The 18,099-nt window shown below is 39.2% G+C and overlaps 1 protein-coding gene across 11 annotated transcripts in view; it reads right to left on the bottom strand.

The window, feature by feature from the left end:
• Positions 1–18,099, bottom strand: part of mef2aa (myocyte enhancer factor 2aa) — a 63,672-nt gene that overhangs the window by 21,789 nt on the left and 23,784 nt on the right. For all 11 annotated transcript variants that reach the window (XM_034878803.1, XM_034878802.1, XM_034878804.1 and 8 more), the window contains exon 3: positions 12,190–12,393. In XM_034878803.1, the coding sequence (XP_034734694.1) occupies positions 12,190–12,393 (204 nt within the window). The remainder of the gene's footprint in view (positions 1–12,189; positions 12,394–18,099) is intronic.

Below are 18,099 nucleotides of genomic sequence, written 5' to 3'. Positions count from 1 at the left end.
CCCCCCCCCCCCCCACCCACCCCCTTATCCCAGCAGGCTTGGCTCTGTTCTTGCCCCTGGGCAGGAGGGGTTGGCCGCACAGTATGCTCAGTTGGAGGAGGGGGGCACAAGGGCACGCTGATTGTTGCACGAGCTAACTCACAGAAGCCACTGTGCGCGAAAGCAAGGTCTCATTTCAGCAGCTCAAACCGCAAGGTCACTGAAGAACACAGTGGGTGGACTCACGGCTTGTGGTTCTAATGATCTTTAACATAACTGGTGTCACTGTTGCTCTGTACGGAAACTAGTCCAAACCAAATTAGGTCAGCTCAATGTCTGACCTATTTCATGTGGTTCATGCCACACTTTATGACAGGTACGTGATTTGAGCTCAGTATGAGAAACTTTACATAATGCATTTTTACTGCAGAATGGTAAAAAAAAAACATTCTTTTATTAATGCGTTAATTAGTAATTATAGTACTCATTAAAGCACATTACTGTGTTACACCCCGCACTTCTGTTAAGTCACTCGAGTTCATCAGTCTATAATATAAATACAGTAAACCTAAGCACACATTATCTGCAGGAATAGGGGAACAACGACAGTTGCAACATCTTCATTTTAAGAAAGTTTGGAGATGATGCGTGACTGACTGAGCCCAGTGCAGGACCAGAGACAGAGAGGGTTACAGGCTTTGACTCCAATGCACTTCTTCCTGCATCAAACGTTACATGATTGCTGGATATCCCAAAGTAACTTCACGTTCCTTGAGCATGAGCGGACGGCGGAAGTTGAAAAAATAAGGCGTCACATAGTGCTATCTTTTCCGTATCTATTATTTTGTTAGGAGGAAACTCAATAAAAAGCCATTTTGCCAACACTAAATATCAAAGAAAAGCCGGACACTACATCGTATTAAGTTGCTGTGAGCTGTACATTCACCCCTTCTGAGAGTTTTCATCAGACTCACCCTGGGTCCCGTTAATTCTACTGCTAACTTAACACTAATAACATTACCTTCGCCAAAATACCCCCCTGTAATAAATCTATACTTCACAGTTAAATGTCAAGCTACAAGTGTTACATTTGTTAACGATCATACAAGACGAGACAGCACCGCCATCATTAAAAATGCTGACTATGGCTATGCATGCAATATCATTGACGAAAAGACAACACTAAATTGCGCTCTCTCTCTCTCTCTCTTTCTCTCTCTCTCTCTCTCTCTCTCTTTCTCTCTCTCTCTCTCTCTTTCTTTCTGGTGGTTGATGAGTGCAGATACGTGCTAATTAGCTCGCATAACGGGCCAGAAGAGAAGCGCACTGCCATGAGTCCATGTGGCTTATGTCTGATAACTCCACATTTTCATTGTGATATTCTGTGATCAAATTCTGAATCTGCAACGTTCTCTGTCAGGTAAACTTAGTAGTACAATGTCTTCCTCTGAGTAGAAGTAATAGGCAAGACAGAGGAGTTGCATATTAAGTGATTTGGGGTTATTCTATAAGTTTTTTTTGGGTGCAATTTGGTTTTGAAGAATTCTACAAGCAGCAATACCAAAAGCCAAGCAATCGGCCCAACGGGCACTGTACTAGATTATGTAAAATTCAATATAAAATGATTACCAACATCAATTAGTTAGCAAGCTATTAACTTAACTACAAAACACTGAGAAGATCCTTTTATCTGTTTTGTCCTGTTAATATGAACAACGACGAGTGATGTATGGAATAACTTTGAGAGCCAAACGGTGCTCCAGTTGATATGGATGTTCAGTTTTTGTACCAAGGTGTGAGTTAAGAGAAATTATGTTCACCACACAATAAAAAAAAAAGTGTGTTAGTTATAACTGTCTGCTGTCATTTAAGAATAAACAGATTTATTTACAGAGAAGTTCAAATATGTTAACCTATACGCTTAGTACAAGGCAAAAGCCTTAAACTGTTAAATCTGTTTTAGTGGTTTGTCGAACAAACTCAACCAGTGTCAACTAAGCAGTTGTTCCAAGTAACTCTTTGGAGAAGTTTAAAATTTAAAAAACAAACATTTTCAAATAAGAAGCATGCACATTTTTTTAATAATGGGGGGAGAGGATGTGAAAAATGTGTAATTCACATTTATACTAATTACTTATAGATCTTTTTTCTCTTTGGCAATTAAATTGTGGTGTTGTTAAATTCTGGATTTTTTAGAGGGAGCATATCGAATTTTAGACCTCAGAATGTTATCTCATTAGCGTCAGTGGAGACCAATTTTTTGAAATGGGAATCATGTCTTTTGTTGTATCTTCCTTAATGTGATGCTCTCTAATGGATCTTTAATTTGAAATGTACATACACATGCATGTGAAATGTGCTGAGAGACAAAATCTCTTAGCAGTAACCTGGTAACAAGCATCACAAACCAAATACTGTTAAACAACCCTGCAGGGCAAATTAGCTAATAAAGAGCAGGGATAGTTCTGATTATGGAAAGTTTAAATTCAATAATCACAGCTACATTTTCAATGATCAAAGGTCATTACTCTGCCATCAGGAAACAATTACTGTGTATCTGTTCAATAGCAGAGGACACAGAACAGTCATATACTTGCATGAACATTACCACAAGTGTTTTATACACTCAGAAAACTACAGAAGAGTACTGGTGACCCTTTTTCACTAAAAGCCCAGAGGAAAAGGAGTCCTTGTCCTACAAAAAGGGGCACTTTGAAACCCAGCGTGTTGCTCGAAACAGAACCATTAATACTGCTTCACTCACTGTGGCAACAGAAGACTTTTCAGACAACTCTCACCAGTCTACTCCATGACATATATCAATGTTAAGATGCTGTATATAAAGAGGAGAGTAATTAAATGAAATTAAGTGGAACTTTATGACCTTATAAAAGAGGACGTAATAAAGTATTATCACATCATATAGAGAATGTTAATAAATCAGAGGGAGATTTATTTTGCTCACAGGGGCTTTACGCTTGTGACACCACACACCATAACTGTCAGTCACATTATCAGAGGTGTTCAGATTGCCCTGCTCTCTGTTTTCTATAACATTTGTCAGATGTTTATTTTTAACGTGTCCTACTGAACTAGTCTGAAAATAGAAACTGGTGTTGTATGGACAGCCAGTGTGTTTGTTTTGACTAGCAACACAAGTTAACTCTGGAGCTGATATGGCCCGAAACACTGGCCCAAAGGTTAAATGCCTGTTCTCAGGTAAACAAAACAGACATAGGAAACAGGAAGTCACTCATGTGTTTATATGAGCCCCCAATTGAAGAGGTGGTAATATGATTTCAGAAACGCATTATAGGCTGCCTATGCTGTTACTTTAGAAACCTCTCAAGAGACAGCAAATTGACTGACAAGCTTAGCATTTATGTGGCAACATAAAGAAGATAGATTAGAAGAAACCTCTTCCTTATTACAAAGCAGCATCTCAGTGAATTAATGTATCCATTCATTTAAATAGAAATACTCACACTAAGGCAATACAATCATACTATAATATAATTTATAATACTTTGTGTGACCCACAGTCAAAATAAAAAATAATAGAAAATAATTTTAATATCACTCCCATAAATCACTGGAGCTCAAAAGTGCACATACTTTTTTTTATAACATAACATAATAATAAAAATGGGCTGGCAGAAAATTTCCCATATATTGAAAGCCCTGAAAAATCAACATCAACCCAATAAGTCTATGTCAACAGCAATGACATTTGATTTAGCTTAAAAAGGATTTCTCATCATTGCTGCTGTGAGCTCAAATATCAAAAAGGAGAATATAGTAATATGATGATGGCTTAGTGGCGAGATAGACCAAGGTAAATAAATAATAGCAAAGAGCTGGAGGTGGATATTAAGACTTGACGGTGAAGTTACTGAAACAGTATTTGTAATTAGTGAAAACTTTTAAAATAGCGGGATTGGTCCTTATTGGCCTATCTTGCACCTATAGCGTCAGACGGATACCATCCGTACAGGGAAACACACCGGCATTTTTAAAAAGAATTTCAATCTGATATTTGACTTAAATATTAAAAAGAAAGAAGAAACAAACTCTCAATTCAGATTTTGTTGTTACATTTGAACAACTGTTCTTCCTTTCCGAGCAACTGTAAATAGACTGGCAAATTATAGATAATGATGTAGATAATTATATGCAAACAATGCACAATCTGACCAGTCAGACAATAAGAAATCATGGATATTTCCAACCACAATAACCACTTGTCACTAGTGTAATGTTCCCCAGATAAAAAATGTTTGATTAAATTGCTACTCTATGTTTCTAGAAACAGCAGCTCAGTAGTTTATAGAGACAAAGAAGAAATAAAACACTGAGAACACAAGCGTGCTTCTCTAAAGATCTGAAACACTAATAACACACACTGAAAGAGTTAGTTGGTTAGAACAAAATAGGGGGGGGGGGGGGGGGGGGGGGGGGGGGGGGGAATTGTTTAAATATGTGGATATAAGCATTTGCAGCCCTTTTCTTCGGTGTTCACTGCAAACTGAAGATAACAATGCAGATCAATTGCCTGGGGAAACCCTAACGAACTTTCGGCAAATTTGAGATTTGCTCTGCAAGTACGCCTGCAACAGCCCATTCAAGCCCATTTCCAATTTTTCCAAACCGAGGCACCAATCACAACGGCTGAGGCTTTGCATGATGACGGTAGCGCAACATGCTTGCTGGTTGAGATGCTTTTTCCATCGCTCTCTATACGTCATGGCCTCCATTGCTCTGATTGGTTTTAGGTTGATCCAATTGCGCCCAGAGGCATTTTTTTGTGGTGTTCGTTGGCGACGTTCCCTTAGGAAATGGGCTATGAATGAACCTTTCCAAGACGAACTCTCAGTTACAACCGAGAAGGGTCTGGTGTCAACCAGGCTAGCAGATTAGGAAAATGCATCAGATTAACAGGTCAGAAGTTATGGGACGAAGGAAGAGAAAACCTAAACTCAGATGAAATACTTCTCGAAATCTTTTTACATCGTTATTGTCTTAACGTATGGACAAATAGACTGAGCAGCAGCCTTGGCTTTTTTCCATGAACATCAAAACAAAGTAATGTGACCCAAGAACAGGTATTGAGTCTTTCCAGAGAACAATGACATGCTGGATAGGAAGTGGTGTTGTTCAAGTCTCTGTCAACATCAGCTTCAGTTTCTTTAGAATAAACATAGAAAAACATCAGAAGCACAAATCTGCCGCGGAGACAAATAAAAAGACTACTGTCTGTGCACATGGAACCAGGACCAAAGATCTTTAGAAATACATGGAACCACATTAACGCCGTTACAATGTTCACTATTCTCCATATATTAGTCCAAACTACGCCTCATACCCAACGACAATAACACCAGTGTTATTCTTGTCCTTATCCAGCCAACATCATGGACATCCACTCAAGACGTCTGCGGTGATGGTTAGCACAAACACTGAACCGTGAAAATCTAAAACATTTAGTGGTGACCTTATCAAATCTAAGATTGTTTAAACAAGCCTTAAATTTTAAACATTTTAAACACATAAACAAACTAAAATATTTCATGAAATTGTAATAAAATAAAACATGTTCATAAAATAACACTGAATTCAAGACCAGTGGCCTGCTGTTTACAAAACTGCAACTAAGCCTAATCAGATTATCTGAACAATGATGAAATACCACCATTAAAACACATTATAACTGTCCCACACAACTATAATGAAATAATTCTATTAGCAATAATTCATCCAACTTTTTCCAGTAATAACTAAACATTACTGTTGACTGTTTTTCAAGCAGAGCAGGGATTTTCCTTATGTATTTTGTTTGTATGCCCAGGGTCCAAACTCACCAAGGGGCCCCATAATGGAGCCAATGAGATCCCAAACTATCTCTCTCTTTTGCAATACATTTCATTTTACTGTTTTTTTCTACTGATTTAAAACTTACTGTTGGCAGAAAGACAGAATATATATGAATATATTTATTATCATGTAGTGGCTTAATCCCCTCCATTTTGGCGGCATTGTGGTGTCCCTACAGTGTTGCCTGTCTTGTACCCCTTGACGGGCCCCCCTGAGTATTATTCTTTTAAAAAGCTTTGATGTTATAATTAAATTAGTTAGTCGTATATTAATCAGTTACATAAATTGCAAGTTACAATTAAATTACTGGAAGTTTTTTTTAGGAATATTTTATCGCACTGTGCTACAGTCTAGAAGTCTGCAAAAATAAAAAGTAAACAGAAATCTGGTGCACAGATGCGTTACAGCCCGAGAAGACTTTTTTGCAAAACTTACAGTATTGTGTGTTCTTTGATTTGCCAATAGTTTGAGGTTGACTGAACAATTCATTATCTTATTGTAGAGTTGAACTAGACACCCTTGAGAAACAATGAGCCTGCAGACTGTTCGCCTACAATTTTGACTCACTTGTCAACTTATTATCAAGTCATGAAGTAAAAAAACAATCTTATTATTATGTCATGTTTACCATTTGTATGTCATGATAGTACAACAAAAGACTGCTCTAAACTGCATAACACAGCCCTAATGTGGGCTTAATGAGGATACTACGGTATCCTCGCACTATTGAATTCTTTGTTCACTCATCCCTCTATATTGTTCTGTTTAGAGTATGTACATATTGTGTGTACATATTAGTGTGTATATTTCTATTTTGGTTGTTTTGTGTGTAAGCACAGTGTGAGCAACGATGCTCCTAAGAAAAATTCCTCGTGTGTGTCCTCATACCTGGCAATAAAGCTGATTCTGATTCTGATGTAAGCTTCATGCGTCTATTATGCAAAATGTACTAAATAAAGTGACCTTTACTAGTTAATTTAAATTCCCAAATCAGTTTGAGCACATATCTTTGTTTAATTACTTATATACTGTAATTGTTGTGCAAAAGACACAATGATTGAGTTGGAACGTTTTAGACTAAAAAAAGGCTCTACTGCCTTCTTTAATAGCTAGAACATACTCTCTATTGCATTAGAAAACATGGTGGTATTAGCAGTTTTCCTTTGTGGCAGCCAGAGCCTCATTTGACCGTCCAGTTTTGTTTTTGTGCCACAATTATAAATACACACTCAGGACAATCTGCCTGTGTTACTCAGAGTAGTCTCACCAGTGTACTTTGATATTCACAGATTTTTGCTTACTGGTAAAACTAACACAAACAGTATCTATAACACTATCCTCGACAGACTTCAGAGTTGAAAGAGTTCTGATGTACGAAATATTTGCATGGTTAATGCTCATTTCTCACAGGAATATTTGATCAGAAAATTTGCTGATGGAGAATCAGACGCATTTTTTAAAATGTAAATTGTGTTTATGTTCATGTAAAGTTGATGTATCACAATGGGAATGCAAACACACAACAACAACAAAACAAACAAAGTGAAAAAAAGTGATTACACATTCAGAGCCACAACAACTTTTCTAACCAGTTAATTGCAGTGATATACTGTATGTGTGTCTGTCTTAATCTGTAGAATATCACCTTCTGATAACCTGTCCTTTTAGGTGCCAACCTGGTACTCATCTTTGTCAAAAAAAGTAAATGGTAAAAGGACAGCTTTTTTAGTTATACTTATCACTCTCTATTTAAACTAAATGGTGTGTTACAGTGGTTTGTTACAGGCCTCTTTGAGCAAAATGAAATTCCATTACTCTCAACTCTAATCAAATAAAGCATCTGATTGATTCGGTTTTGGACAGTTTTTTGTTCATTTTTTCTTCTTGTGCTTTTTCATCTCTCTTCTACCCCCACCCTATCCGTTCCCCAGCAGCAGAAGGATAATTGATCAATCATGCTAATTGAAGAGTCTGGACAGCTATCCCACCATAGCAGATGTGCCAATTTGCATTCATTAAGATAGAAATGAGTCTTAATCACTGCTCAGCCTTTGATTGACAACATAAACATCCCCTGTCTGAAACTCCTGGTGCCCATTTAGCCCAGAGAACTGTAAGGGATTCATTTCATAACTCCAAAATAAAATGTTTTCCTATTTTAGATGTGAATAAAAAAAGAAAAAATCACAGAATATGGCACATGATGATAAACTGAACCCTTAGTTGTGATGATTGCTTTAGTTACTGTAAAAGGCTGCAAAAGGCAGTCGTGAAATTCAAACAGAAAATACATTCAGATAAAAACACAGGGCTTGACATTCCATTTACATTTCTTATTGAATGATTAATACGGCTCCATTATAACAGCTGAAAGAGATCATGAGATGGAAATTACCTGATCATTTTATTCTCATTTCCTCTCACTGTAGTAGTCTTGTGAATGGGGGGGGGGGCATTCTTCATAAGTAGAAAGAAAATCTGTTATCTGTTTTTCCCAAGCAACAACAACAATGGCCACCCTCTTTATTATGAGGAAGATAAGCAGAATTTCCCTATGAATGAACGTAGATTGCTTACTCTCACAAATCATGAGGGTAAAAGACATTTAAAAAACGTGCCGTGTAAAAGTCAAGTTTTGCATATGGTGCAGTCCATCTTTTAACAATTATGAGACATTGGTATTTCACAAAAAGTGAATTCTCAAATTAGGTTAAAGCGTATTCTGATTTGATAAGATTTCAATTAGGTGTTTATTTAATGCCGGCAAACCTGATTAATCCTAATCTATACCGCATACCTTAATTGTATTGAATTCCTCAATGAGAGGACAAATAATTCAAATGATGTCTGTGAAGTTACAATCTAATTTCAAGGTTTCTCCTGCATACACAGTGATCATTCTGTTTACTGAAGAATGGTGTGAGATTATAGTGGAGCACGAGCAAAATCTCATTAGCTCCACTAGCGGAGAGGGAAGGAGGAGTAAATATTATTAGATTAATCTAATGACTAACGGGAGCATTTGGATTTGTGGCATAAACAAACTTCAATAAGAAACACAATAGGAACAACACCCTAAAACCTTAAGTCATAAATACTCACAACAACACAACCATATCAAATACCCCATAAATTCCAAAGAGGAATTACTGAATGTTGATGAGCATGAGACAGGAGTGTGTTACTTATCTGCATTACAAAAGAATAAAAATAGGGCAAATGTGACCCACAAAAGACCACATTTTTACCCAGTTTACCTTCAGTACAAAGGTAAGTCATAGTGAGCACTGTAACTCTTTACTATATGATTATTTTACTTAGTAAATAAGGACATCTAACAAAAGCTTAAACAATGACATTCCACCTTAACATGGGTTAGAAATGTCTAAAAAGTGACACAGGTGAATGCATAATAAGAGAGATTTCATATGACAGTTCACCTGTCGCCTGAAGTGTTGGCCGACAAAGTCAGGTTAAGCGCATCGACACACGCAAACACAAACAAACACACACACCAACACACACTCTGAGCCTACTGCTCTGCTTTGGACTACGAGCCAATTTTTAAGACAAAGTCCATAGCCCTCCACTGGGTTATCAAACTGTGGCCCAGGCATGCATCCATCTGTGGAAAACATGGAGACTGTTCTCCAACACTGCACAGCTCAGCCTTTATCTACAGATGGTACTACTGAGCAGGAATGTGACCTTTGATTTAGTTTCTCACATGGAACAAGCTTTCCAATGAAAAGCGGGAGAGGTTTTTCTGGCCTCCCAAACTGGACAAATGAGCACATGGTTGTTTGCATGGCAAAGATTGGTTTAACACAATTTAAAAATTTAGATAAGTGTCCAGTCTAAGTGTCCTCATGTGAGGCCCATTTCACTAGATAAATGGGGGAGGGGTAGTTCGCCCTATCAATACAACAACAACAGCATCAGCCAAAAGGCTGAAAAAAGGCTATTGCAGAAAGAGGCAGTGAGGAAAACAGTTCAGATTAGAGATTTCTCGTAAAGTTCTAATACTCGGCTTTTTGGCTTTTTCCCTTTCCGTTATCGTGTTATATACTGTACCATTTGTTTGCATGTTATAGGTTTACAAAGTGAAAAAGCTCAAAGTCCAACCCAAAGGGAATTACCATCTTCCAGAGAAAAGACTGTTCACAAACTGTTCCAAACAGCTTTATTGTAGTCCAGCCTTTACTTCCGTGACAAACATGCGTCACTTTGTAACACACGTTGTAATGCTCGCCTTGATGCTATCATGGCATTCCCTCGTTCTCTGCTTCTGACTGGCTAGTAGTCTTTACCTAGCTACTGCGCATGTGAGACTCCCAACAAAGATGGAACAGAAGTGAGATGCCTCACTCTGTAGCTAAAATGGAGGCCTCAACACACAGGGTGTAAAGAAGAGCTGCAGCAATGTGCAGTGCAACAAAAATATGTCGTTTTTTGAAAATTAAACCATGTAAACCTATTTTAGTACAACCACTAAATACAATTGTGAACCTGAAAATGAGCATAATATGAGCACTTTAAAATTTGATCAAATCATAGATTTCCTAGATTATCAACCACGTTGGACTCCGGTTCTCGGGCCAAGTGAATAGTGGGGTTGTGTGGTGATGCTGTTTAGTAGACTGGGTTGGTTACTTCTGCTCTGCTTCCTTACTTCTGAACCTTGACTACGTAGCTAGCAGGCAGAGGGATATTTGTGCATATCTGCAAAGATGCTGGCTGAGTGAGCGGGGACAACAGTGGCTTGTTTTCGCCTTTTGTGCAGCGGGGCAGCTTTCTTGAGAGTAGCCAGAAGGGCTAAGTGGGAAATCAGCATGGGTCTACTGGTGCTACACTGTGCATAATGTACTGTATATTCCAATTACGCCATGCTGTCAACATAAATATACACTGGTGGACCACAGATATATGTGGGACATAGGGTAATGACCCACCTGATAGGCAGTGAAGAGCCCTATAAGGATCCCAAGAATAAGATGTTGTTGTGTTTGCAGGTTAAAAATAAGACAGTTTCCAGAGTCACGGCAAAAACAAATTTGTGGTCACTGTTACGTAAGTAAGGAATGTATCCATGCATTTTTTATGCAGGTGAGTCCCTGCTCTGCTCTGAGGGCCCCTGATGGAGGAGTGACTGCATAAGTCTACTGGATGCCAGAGCACTCTTCTGCAGCTCTGCCAAGCAGGTAATTCACAAGCAGCAGCAGCATGAATAAAAGATAATGGGCCACAGCTGACTCCTTTATGCTGCAAGTAATTTCACTAATTCCGACAAGTGAAAGTCTTATCCAAAAGCTAGGATTCTCACCCATCTTAAACCCTCAACGTCTTTTAATTGGGCCTCAGTAACAAAAATGCTGTATGTTTTAGTGGGCAGGTGGCAGTAAAAAACACACCATTGCAATGCAGCAGTCTGCATTGTCTAAAAAAGAATCTTATTTAAAAATGTTAATTTAAGGGTACTCAAAATAAGAGCAATAAAAATAAAAAAATACACTATTGTGTATATTAGCAGGATCAGGATTTTATCAATAGGCATTAACATACATTGTATATGCTTTCATTTAGTCAGAATGAAGACACCAGCCTCTTAAAGCAGATCTTGAATAAGCTGAGAAACCACACATGTGCCAATGAAAGATGTTTGGAACAGGATGTATCCCTAATCGTTCTCATTTACTTTGGCTTTTTCACTTTTGGCTGACAGTTCTGTATGCTGGCATAACAAGTGGCTTACTCTTCCGCTAGTTCCCGGTCATGCAGGAGCTGCCAGGAAACTCAAGTGCTTGTTGAGTTTTATAGTGCAGTATGGAATGTACTAAACATCGTATTTTCACTACAGCAATAGCCAAGCTGATGGTCTGTGATGAGGAGTAGTGAGAGAACTGAGTCCTACAGGTACAATATCTATGGGAAACAGAGTCAGGAATGGTGGCCAGCAGCTACTGTGTGCATGCATGTGCAGAGATAGGTTTTCCAAGTCAGTTGATGCGCACATGAAAGCTGAACTTATCAGAGACTGCAGACCTCCTTTGCCCTATCTGAATGGTGACTGAAAGGAAACTGTTACTTGTTTCTTACTCTTGTTTGACTCTTTGTACAAAAACAATACCCTTGGCACATTTACAGAGCTTTTAGCCTACAGTCACAGCATCAATTTATTTTACAGTCTGAATCCAGTAATAAAATAATGAATTTAGCCTAAATCTGATCAATCTCAACATTAGTTGTATATAACAAATCCTAAAGAACAGAAAAATAGGAAAAGGTATCATTTGAAATAAGTATTTTCCCCCACGAAGTAGGAAAACGACGCTCACTCACCTCTACAATGTCAGAGTTGGTTCTGCTCTCATGGGGCTCGTTGTACTCTGTGTATTTCAGCAACACTTTGTCCATGTCTGTGCTGGCATACTGGAACAGTTTGTTAGAGCTGTTGAAAATGATGAGGGCTATCTCACAGTCACATAGTACGCTCAGCTCATAGGCCTTTTTCATCAGGCCAAACTTCCTCTTTGTGAAGGTAACCTAAGGAGTAACACAGAAAACAAAACCATCAAATTACAGAGAAAAAAGGTTTCTCTCAATTAAAAGGGAGATCAAGTGTCAATTGGACAAAACAAATTTTAACAACTACACGCAATTTGCACAAGAGTAAATGTTAATTCAGGATTCTAAATTATGTAACAGAAGGCAGTAGTTTATTCCTCCAACTCTGTGTTTACTAGACAATTGTCAGTGGTGAAAGAAGTATTATTTTACTTAACTTAAAGTAGCAAAACCACAGAGAAAAAGTGCTCTTTTACAAGATACGTCTTGCATTTGAATTATTAAAGCAGAAAAATACAATACTTTACTCTGATATGTAAAAAAGTAGAAGTGAAAAGTAGCATAGAATGAAAAATACTCCAAATACAGGTAGGCGTAGAAATTGTACAAAAGTACAGTAATGCAGTAAATGTATATGCACTTTGTGGTGGCAACTTGCAGTAATACTATGGGGTGCTTTAAGCAAAAAAACGTTTTTCAAATTAGTATGAAATCTCTAAGTAAAAAGTTCTGCTACGTTATAACAGTTATGCGCTGTAGGCTAAGACAGGGAAATAACAGTGTTAACAGTCTCATTTTATTACAACATTGTTACTGTAACCAAAGTGACAGATAACAAGATCATTCCTCCTTTAGGAATGAGTGCAATGACATAGTACATGTCTGAAATGTCTAGTTATCAGGACAGAGGTCAGGGTTAGAGGCACGAGTCAGTGAGCTGAGTCAGAGCTTTGGCAAAAACAGGGGTCCATACATTACTGTAGACCCTGACTCCATACACGGAAAGCTATCTCTATAGTGCAGCATAAGCCTTGTAACATGAGCCCTCAGTTGGGACATTGGGTCATACATCACTCCAATGGTAACGCAACCCTCGCTGCAAAGTGACTTTATGTCCTGTATCTCTGCAGCTCTGTCTCTGTGGTCTCTTCAGACCCACACACACATGTCATTATGTTACACCACCTCTTTACAGTATGCTTCAGTCATTTTGCAAGCTAAAAACATCGTTCTCAAGGAGGGACGCTATAAATGCAGCTGTTTTCTCCTTTGGCTTTGTAATGGCTGTTTGCAGAAAATAGTTTTAAAATGTGTATATTTGAGATCATGAGAGATTTATGTTTTTTCTTTAGTAGATGTGTCTGGTCAAATGCGTTATAGACCGTGGCTTGTGAACGTACTCGTGAAAGCTGTGCTCGGAGCCACAGAGGAGTGCATACGTCTGTATTCTCCATCAGTTTCACTGACCTACTAAGAGAGGAGTTGAGCAGATGAGCTGGCTTTGTTCAACTTTAATTGGTCACAGCTTGCAGCTATACCCTCATTTTAACTGATATAAAGCAGTATAATCCTATGTGTTGCACAGTGTCTATGTAACGCTCAGGCTGTGGGGTCACTCCAACTGTGATGAATGAATTTCAAATCTTCCACACTACAGGTCATTACATAGGGCCATTATGTCCGCTCTAGACATGGCGGAGCCTGTCCTCATGTCATTTTGTATTCAATGCACTGATGTTAGTCAAGCCCATATGACAAAATTCTGACATTACATTTTTTGAAAGGTTTAAAATACACGCTGCATTAAATGACACGTGTCCTTGCACACAAAAAGCCTTAAAGTGGAACAGACAAAAACATTGTGTGGTTTTGTCATTCTGATGCTTTTTTTACCCACTGAGAACAACTAAAGTTCTAAGCAGGCAGCTAATACTAGTCTCATCTGACTTAGTCTGGCTCAACAAATGTACATGGCTGTGATACAGCATGAACTCTGGCGCATCTCTTACGCAGAAAGTCCCTCCACTTCCGTGAGCTACAGTATTTAGCAAGTGTTCGGTTGCTGCACCATCACTGACACGGTGCTGTGGAGACAGGTCTGGCAATGGCAGACTCCCTCTGACTAAACAACAAGGCTTCCCACCCACCCACTCATTTGCCTGCTTGCATATTTGTTTGTTTGCCTAACCAACTGGAAAGCAGGGACCGTCATGTGGGAAAATGATTAACAAATTGTATGCTCTTTAGCAGATGAATGTGGCTGTTAAGCCATGGAGATGTCACCTTTCAACAGGAAGCCCAGGATGAGACGCTGAGCGAGGACTTTGTTCCACCTGGATGCTTAGCAGAATGCTGAGTGCAGGGCTGCTGACCCAGGCACCGCTTCATTTCAACCTCAGCAGCAGCACCGAGACTTGGTCATTGCCCCAGCCCCAAACACAGTAACTCTATAAAATCCAGCTGCTGCTCACACTGCCATTAAAGGTGACAATCACATTACTCTTCTTTACTCACACAGTTACCTTTAATAAGGAAATAAGATTTTTTTGGACAGTTTTGCCCTATTTTTCTCGTTTTGTTATAGCATAAGCAGCTTAATTTGATACAGTTATGACATGACACAAAACAGCTCTGAGCATAAAAATCAACATACATAAATATAACCTTCATCCACCCACAACTTCTTTGGGGTGACTGGTGAGACAGTGGAAACCCACAAACATCCTTGAGGTCAAGTGGGAGGTTCACTGGCAAAGCCTTCCTATGGTTTACCAAGTCAAAGACACCCACATAGACACTCAATGTGGTTTTTTAAAATTTGAGTCGCTCCTATAGTAAGATGTGGTACACATGTAGTCTTGCTCCCTGACTAATTCATGTAATTTACAATGACGAGGATTAGCCTCAGTGTTGTAAAGTTGAGTTGTACCATGTTCTTAGAAATATAATGTCAGGGCAAAAGAGAAGGGAGGCCAGATTTAAACTTCCAATGAACTGGGGTGTTTCCAATTTTCTCTGCTTTTGATAAGGTCATTACAGCAGCTCACACAATAGCAGATAGATCAGTGACTAAAGCATTTCATTTAGACTGTGCCAGGCGAAAACACCCTGACCTTTTAAGAAGCTCTCACAATCTCAAGATGAAGTACTAATTCTGCTCTCAATTTGCACTTTCTGCACTCCCAACTTCTCTCCAAGTGCCCCATCATCATTACCAGAATTTGTAGTAATAGAGCTTGGTAATTCAGTTATTTTTATACTTTGGGTATGTGTTTTAGCTGGCAAAACTCTAAAAAAGTGTTCTAAGGTGCAAAATCCAGAAATCATATCATGCAGAAATTGTCAATATGTAGACAGACATAATAGACAGGGTTCAGGATTCACCCTATATGCCAAAATTCAATTTTGGAGAGGTCACGTAAATGATAATTCACAGGAACTGAAAAAATAAAACCAAAGTGGAAATTACAGATACAATTGTAGATAAATTGATAAATTAATTTGCCTTCCGGAGAAACTAGGCTTACTAGCTCTAGTCACTTTTTAAAAGAACAATCACAAGTAAATTTCGATATCTGGGTTTGCCAAATACAACCATCTATCTATGTATAAATTTCCTGAAACAAATGCATCTAAAATCTTTAGCACAAGCATATGCGCCTGTCATCCATGCTTTTACAGCTATATTCAGTTGTATCGGTTTCATCCTCCACAAGACAGACTCTGCAACAGAAAACTGAATAGTACATAACAACATATGCTACAACAAACCTTGACAAACACATCCACACATAGTTGATGTGTCAATCAAAAGGTCTATCAATGTCTGTCCTCAGGCAGGGGTACCAAGATAACAAACATGACATCTGGGACTCTGAGTGCAGCTGTGACTGGGGCATGGCAGGAGATGCCTGGATCACTAACACCTTTAGAGGGGTGACGAGTTAGCAGCCTTATTAGAACCTCATGTCACCTCTGATGGCCCCCATGGCAGACATGAGAGTGGGCTTGAGAGTCAGAGAGGTCTGGCACCAGCTGGCAGAGTGACCCGGGCCCTGTGGCTGCTGCCCTGGCTATGCAGTGCTAGAGTGTGCAGACCTGGGAGACAGGCCAGGGCCACTGCATCTGTCTGCCTGGATCAACTCTCTCTGGGAGAGAGGACTGCCCCCGGACCCCCATGAGGACAACTGAGGGCACAAAGGCCTTGTCTACTGGGCGGGATTGACCTTGAAACATACAGTAGCCGCGACTGATTCTTTTGGAGAGGATGACATGTTAGTTAACTAAACGTAAGTAGTTTCCTAGAAATATCCTTAATCAATAACGAGAATGATCCAGTTTAAAGACTATTGGCTTTTTTGATTTATTGAAAACTGCAATGGTTATAAGAGACAGTGTGCTGTGTTAATAAAATTGTGAATAATTGTACATAATCTGTGAGCATTTTAGTGATGTATTACATGGTGCAAGCTCAACAGCAAAAATACGATCACCATCACCCAAATTCGTGTCTTGCTGCTTCAGCGTAGTTTTATGGAAACTACATATAATCTTGACAGTGATAATCTATGCGCTGTCTGTCACATTTAACAGTGTTACTCTGTTCTGTCCCTGGTCTATCAACAAGCTCTTTACCTGCCAAAAAAATAATGACGGCCGCTCAGAAAAAGAATGGGTGAAGGCTGAAAAATGGGCGGTATGTGCTGTCTTGCTCCCAGGAGAGGAAGTGAGAGAGAGAGAGAGAGACAGAGAGAGAGAGAGAGAGAGAGAGAGAGAGAGAGAGAGCTGTTCTGTGCCCACAGGCATCTGAAGTGCAAGAGTACAATCCAAAATGAGCCACAGCAAAGGCAGGCAACCCTCCACCCAGCAGCCAAATCATCAAACTTTTAATGACTTGGGCAATTACCCCCAGTGAGCCTGCTTAATGGCATCCATAGGACGTCACTAGAACACTGCTCACTACACCAGCCTCTTCCCTACACTAACTTACAAGACTAATGTGTACCCTCCTTTCTCCACCATCATCCCCCCTGCAGATCCACGCACACCATGACAGCTGCTGAGAAGAAGGTAAAAGACCCGATAAATGCTCATTGAGTTCCAAAAAAAAAAGTCAAAACAAAAAGTATTCCTTTTTCTAGGGCCAAATTTCGCTGGTCCACATGATTCCACTTTAAAGGCACTGTACTGTATGTGTGGGTATACGAGAAACAGAGAGAAATGTGAATGTTAGATAATAGTGTATGATAAATGGGAGCATATCTGTCTGTGACTCAAACTGTAATAATTGCTGTGAATACTGTAAATGAGGAGAATCAACCAAGGCGTGCTGGTGTTTATGATGGTTGTTATCAAGCATTCATTTGCAATCAGTGTGTCAGTCTGGCTGATGAGTGCCGCTGTGTTGGAGGGCCATAACATATGCAGGGAATGGCTCAGGCAACTGGCTTTTTACCATCCTACAGTATGCATGACAGGCCCTCTGCTGCCTTCATGTCGCATTCTGTACATCTCTGCAAGACCACACAGCAGACATGGATTCACACTTTTGTGTGAACATAAAGCTGCGTAACAAGTTCTACCTCACACATGATGTATGCAACTGCGCAATATTTTATCTATTCTTACTTGCCATTTTTGCACATTACCCTTCATTACTCTGAATTATGTCATTATACACATAAGTAATGACTTGAAGCAAAATATCAGCTACCTTAACAGCCTGTCTCAAGTCTACACTTACAATTCCTGATAGATTGTGCAATTACAGACCTTCTTAGCCTTTGCCACACTGGGTGTTATAAATCCTAAAAGGTTAACAACTCTCTTAAAACACTTGCAGTGATAATGCAAGGGAGCCCCCGTTGTACCCACATAACATCCTGTATAGCAATACTATCTAAT

Source organism: Etheostoma cragini, chromosome 8, assembly GCF_013103735.1.
Source record: "Etheostoma cragini isolate CJK2018 chromosome 8, CSU_Ecrag_1.0, whole genome shotgun sequence".
Lineage (NCBI taxonomy): Eukaryota > Metazoa > Chordata > Actinopteri > Perciformes > Percidae > Etheostoma > Etheostoma cragini.
This window is presented reverse-complemented; position numbering and strand designations above follow the sequence as displayed.